The following is a 6,000-nucleotide window of genomic DNA, read 5'->3' as shown; positions in this document are numbered from 1 at the left end:
AGAGCGTGCGAGAAGCGCTGAGTGGCGTCGAAGCAGTGCGGCTCTGGAGGCGGGGTCACTTGTGGAGCTGTCTGTCAGGCAGAGCTGGTGGCGTTACGAGATACTCGCGCGGCACCATACGTGACATTCGTGACAGGCTTCACAATTGTAGAATACTTCCCTGTACAGCTGTCTGTCGATGGTGAAAATCTTCTTAAGGAATCGCTTGCGTCCTGAGCCGTCCCTAAATCAGGAGCAGCAATATTGAACTAGAGGCGTACTGTACATACAGTGATAGTCTCACAGATATTTTTTTGTTCTTGCATCTCTGCACCAGCTGCTGCCATCACATGACAGGGTTCTCCGTCCCCGTTCCAAGCGGCAACTTTGTGTGAAATGTGGACCCAGTGAGCTGAATAGTTGTAAATGTTATGCGGTACAGTATTCCTTCACGGTAAACCTTCAGACTGCCACTTCACCCGAGTGGCTGTTACAGGCTGGAGTTGTTTGATAACATTATTGTTCGACAGTCTAGACTGTACTGTTGATACTGGGGCTCAGGCTTTCTGTTTTCGAAACTGTGCAGGAGGTCAGTTGCGTTGGGCATTCTTCTGGGCGCGGTGAGACGTGTACTGCCTCGTAGTTGTGATACGATTCCTCTCCTCTAATCGTCACACAGAACGTTGTGTCGTGCCAGGTTGTCACAAGCTGTACAGGTTGCTGGACAAGCTGCTCTGCCGATTCACTGGCCAGTCTGCTGGAGAATCTGGAGGCTACGTCCGGTGTTCTAGGACAGCCACTAACAGACAGTCGCAAAGCTTCTGCTGCCCGATCCACTGGGCATGCGGGCAGTTCCCGGGACCGGTAGTGGTGCCGTCAACGGGTCCAAAATTAATGGACGAACGAGACAAACCGGACTCAGCAGAGGAGTCACTTGTGTTCTGTGTCACAGTTGCTGTGTGACTCGCCAGTGGTGGGTCAGGTGGCAGGCCGGCAGCAGGTCTACCGTAGTCTCCGCGTCAGTTGATGCCGCGTCGTGGACGATCACACACTGTCCCAGCCGGAGAGGCGCCCGGCTATCCACTAGAGCAGCCGAGGGAGCAGCGGCGGTGCCCAGCTGGGGTGGTCGACGTCGCCGAGCCGAGCTGCCGCGTCCTCGTCGCTGGGGGCGGCGGCCTCGCGTCACAGGACGGCCGCGTCGGCGGCGGCGGAGGCGGAGGGGGCGGCGGTGGCCGGCGCCGCCCAGGGAGGCGGCTGTCACATGACGGGCGCCAGCGCGTGGGCGTGCGCGTGGCAGTGCGGGGGCGGCACCTGCACCTGCACCTGCACTGGCTGCTGCTGCTGCGGCGGCGGCTGTTGCGGGGGCGGCTGCGGGGGCGGCTGCTGCTGCGCGGCGTGCAGCTGCTGCACCGCCTCCATCTTCTCCTTGTGCAGCAGCTCCTCGCGCTTCTTCACCTGCTTGCGCTCCTTGGCGCGCCGGTTCTGGAACCAGATCTTCACCTGCAACAGGCGTCAAACGCACACGCTATTTCTGCGACCGATACTCCGATATCGTACGATTAAAGAGTAAGAAGTGCACAGTAATCGAGAAAACGGTATGGGAGGCTGGGGCTCAACGGGGGACACGACCTTCAAAGAACGAGGCCGTCCACCCATTGAAACGAGTGTGTCAAATTTCGACTACAGCGTATTAGTCAGGGGAGCCCTCTTTTCGCCCAGAGCCACAGGAACCGTGGCGCCGGAAGATACCTGCCCTGTGCTTCCGCTGCGGGGATACAGACCAGTACGGAGAGGCCGTTTCGCAGGCAGAACTTACAAACCGATCAATCGATCAGATGCGGCACGATTTTCAGGTATCGGAGAAACTGAGCGTATCTAGATATAAATATTAAGGAATGTTTTAAGAGGAACTCTCTTGGCGAGTGCATGTAGTTTGGGAAAAGGGGTCACTACAGAGCAGCATTAATAGTTGATCTCAAATAAATAAATTAACCCTTCGGAGCTGTGAAGAATCCACGAATGAGAGGTAGGGCACAGTAGGGGAGGGAGAGTCCTAGACCATCCTGGCATGGAACCCGCCACCACTACTGTGCTGCCACACACGGACAGTATGCATTGCCCCTGTGCTGACATGTCGCCCGAAAGCCACTGTCATAAATGTACCCCTGTCGATGTACTGTTTGTCTCTGATCTTCTACTGAACCGTAAGAAAAGAAACCCTGAGATAATTATCAATACAATGGGCATATTATTGTCCCCTTATTTTTTATTGCAACGTGTGATGGAAAAATATTCCCTCATTAACACGCAGCTCCGGTTGACTCCAATAGGAATTATTAATTTTTATTTTTTTCCGGGAACTGTAGTAGATGCTCAGGAAGTAAATGCAATAACAGTCGACGGTAACAACAACTGCATACATTTAAATCTGGCCCGCATTTACACACGGATCCCATTGGGTTGTAGAGCGCTCTCAAGTACTGCAAGCCGCGCAGTAGCGTGTTGGTCCACCTTTGGAACACAAGACAACAATACATTTGCGGGCAATGGTGCGAAAAGTCCTCGGTACGTTTCCAGACCATGTGGCACCAGAAGTTTTCGCGCAGGTCACTCTTTTCCCACAAAATACGAACCGAGATTTCGTGGGCGCGGGGCCAGCGCCCGCTAGCATCCCAGATGTGTTGAATTCGTGTTTCAGACCGGGAGAATGTGGCCTCGACGGCAACGTGAGTTAACTTCTGTGCTCCTCATACCACTCTCCAGGGTATCTATGCAAAGTGGTTGAAAGAGGGCGCAACCACTATTGGGCGATTAGATGTCAGTCGTCCTCACCTCATCACACAACTTTGTCAACTGAAGACATAAAGTCTTGACGTTGATATTACATCAGAATATTTTATGATCTGAAGATGGCGGTGAAATAAAGTAAAATCCGCCCAAACAGGCCATGAAGGGCCAACGGTACCGACCGGCCGCCGTGCCATCCTCAGACCACAGGCGTCACTGGATGCGATGTGGAGGGACATGTGGTCAGCACACCGCTTTCCCGGCTGTATGCCAGTTTACGAGACCGGCGCCGCTACTTCTCAATCAAGTAGCTCCTCAGTTTGCCTCATAAGGGTTGACTGCACCCCGCTTGCCAGTGGTAACTGATCCGAGTGCTAGCCCAGCGCGGCAGCGCTTAACTTCAAGTGTCATCACACGACGGGGAGGTCGGAGCCTCGCCCGCTCTGTGAAGCAGGATAGGCGGCTGCCTGCTGCTTATCCGACGACAAAGTGCGTTGCTGCTGAAGACACAAGTGTTTCCGACCACAGCGTTCAGCGCACCTTACAGAACACGGCTCCCCGCAGCAGAATGCCACTACATATTCTCAATTTGGCCCAAAGTCAGTTAGGATTGCAGTGGGGACGGGATCATCGAGATTGGACCGTCGTTGGGCCATAACGGACTGCCCTTTATGTAGCAATTTCCCATATGCAGCCCGTGTAGTCGCTAGACCGACTCCGCATTCGTCTCTGCATCGCTTATCCACCGCAGCGCCAGCCGTGTCAGCTCACCAGTGTACAGGAAGACACGATGCCTTCACGTACAGGGTGCTCATAATTAAACGTACGCTATTTGAGCCAATGTACACGGAAACTACTTACCGTATGGCACTGATGTTCAGACTGTGTGCTGCAGGTTACTACTGTTACTGTCAAGATTGGCCGTTCGGCGACGTAGGATCGAAACATAAATCAGCGTGCATTACAGTTGCAGTTAACACGAATCAGGACGACTTGGGCAGGGCTTTACTCGTAAAGAAACAACAGCAGTACTGCAGCTGCTCTTCGCGAGTATTGATGCATTAAAAGAGTATGCAGAGGTTCTCATTCCGCAGCGGCGCTGAAGAACATGATTCGGAAGTTCGAATTACGAGGGCAGTTCAATAAGTAATGCAACACATTTTTTTTCTGAAACAGGGGTTGTTTTATTCAGCATTGAAATACACCAGGTTATTCCCCAATCTTTAGCTACACAACACTATTTTTCAACGTAATCTCCATTCAATGCTACGGCCTTACGCCACCTTGAAATGAGGGCCTGTATGCCTGCACGGTACCATTCCACTGGTCGATGTCGGAGCCAACGTCGTACTGCATCAATAACTTCTTCATCATCCGCGTAGTGCCTCCCACGGATTGCGTCCTTCATTGGGCCAAACATATGGAAATCCGACGGTGCGAGATCGGGGCTGTAGGGTGCATGAGGAAGAACAGTCCACTGAAGTTTTGTGAGCTCCTCTCGGGTGCGAAGACTTGTGTGAGATCTTGCGTTGTCATGAAGAAGGAGAAGTTCGTTCAGATTTTTGTGCCTACGAACACGCTGAAGTCGTTTCTTCAATTTCTGAAGAGTAGCACAATACACTTCAGAGTTGATCGTTTGACCATGGGGAAGGACATCGAACAGAATAACCCCTTCAGCGTCCCAGAAGACTGTAACCATGACTTTACCAGCTGAGGGTATGGCTTTAAACTTTTTCTTGGTAGGGGAGTGGGTGTGGCGCCACTCCATTGATTGCCGTTTTGTTTCAGGTTCGAAGTGATGAACCCATGTTTCATCGCCTGTAACAATCTTTGACAAGAAATTGTCACCCTCAGCCACATGACGAGCAAGCAATTCCGCACAGATGGTTCTCCTTTGCTCTTTATGGTGTTCGGTTAGACAACGAGGGACCCAGCGGGAACAAACCTTTGAATATCCCAACTGGTGAACAATTGTGACAGCACTACCAACAAAGATCTCAAGTTGAGCACTGAGTTGTTTGATGGTGATCCGTCGATCATCTCGAACGAGTGTGTTCGCACGCTCCGCCATTGCAGGAGTCACAGCTGTGCACGGCCGGCCCGCACGCGGGAGATCAGACAGTCTTGCTTGACCTTGCGGCGATGATGACACAAGCTTTGCCCAACGACTCACCGTGCTTTTGTCCACTGCCAGATCACCGTAGACATTCTGCAAGCGCCTATGAATATCTGAGATGCCCTGGTTTTCCGCCAAAAGAAACTCGATCACTGCCCGTTGTTTGCAACGCACATCCGTTACAGACGCCATTTTAACAGCTCCGTACAGTGCTGCCACCTGTCGGAAGTCAATGAAACTATACGAGACGAAGCGGGAATGTTTGAAAATATTCCACAAGCAATTTCCGGTTTTTTCAACCAAAATTGGCCGAGAAAAAAAATGTGTTGCATTACTTATTGAACTGCCCTCGTAACTGGCGATTTGGGAACTGCTTCTAGGTGAGACCGACGGCCAATTGCGCCAAAAAATGTTGAGGAAGTTAGTGTCCACGGCTGAGAATGGTGGACGCAATGTCCCGTCTTCAGGCAGCGCACGAGCTGTGTCACGACATTCCACGGTGCACCGTTCGCAGAATGCTGCGAACGACTGAGAAATTGTATCTGTAGTGACGTTCCTGAATGTCACGGATGCAGATGGGCGTCACACTGAGCAACGTTTGTAACCTAGAACGCAAACGTGGTACGCAATTAACAAATTTTACCTTCTCATGTGGACATTAAGATCTGATTCTTTCCATGGTTTATCCGTTTTTTCTCTTTTGTATGTCCTTACAAATGTTTCCACGAAGTTTTTCATGGGTACCCTACCAACTAGTGAAAGTTCAGTTATAACCACCCTGTACGTCGGACGGTACCTTCTCCTGTGGTGACGGTTTTTGTGTCTTGTTACATAGAGCTTCAGTGGTTTTTGTAATTGTGCTACTTTAACATTATTTTTCGTGTTTTGGCTTGTACAAAACGTTAACTAATCATGGTGCGTGATAAACCTTTTTAAAGATAAAGTCACAGAGACATTAGTTATTGTTACGTAAATATTGTTTTACGATGCCGTTTATTATCGTGTAACTGAAAGTGGAGTATTAATAAAACTGTCAGGAGAATGTTAATAAGTGACATTTTACAGAGTGTTGTGATACTGCAGAGCGGAATAAGAGCTCCCTTTCTACAAGAAAGTGC

General features: G+C 50.8%; 1 protein-coding gene across 1 annotated transcript in view; it reads right to left on the bottom strand.

Annotated features, from left to right (window-relative positions):
* Positions 1 to 1,236: 1,236 nt before the first annotated feature.
* Positions 1,237 to 6,000, bottom strand: part of LOC124709083 (homeobox protein CDX-1-like) — a 64,471-nt gene continuing 59,707 nt past the window's right edge. Inside the window, exon 3 of the mRNA XM_047240731.1 lies at positions 1,237 to 1,479. Coding sequence (XP_047096687.1) covers positions 1,237 to 1,479 — 243 coding nt within the window. The remainder of the gene's footprint in view (positions 1,480 to 6,000) is intronic.

Source organism: Schistocerca piceifrons, chromosome 7 (assembly GCF_021461385.2).
Source record: "Schistocerca piceifrons isolate TAMUIC-IGC-003096 chromosome 7, iqSchPice1.1, whole genome shotgun sequence".
NCBI lineage: Eukaryota > Metazoa > Arthropoda > Insecta > Orthoptera > Acrididae > Schistocerca > Schistocerca piceifrons.
Note: the sequence above shows the minus strand (reverse complement) of the source record. Positions and strands in the feature narration are given on the sequence as shown.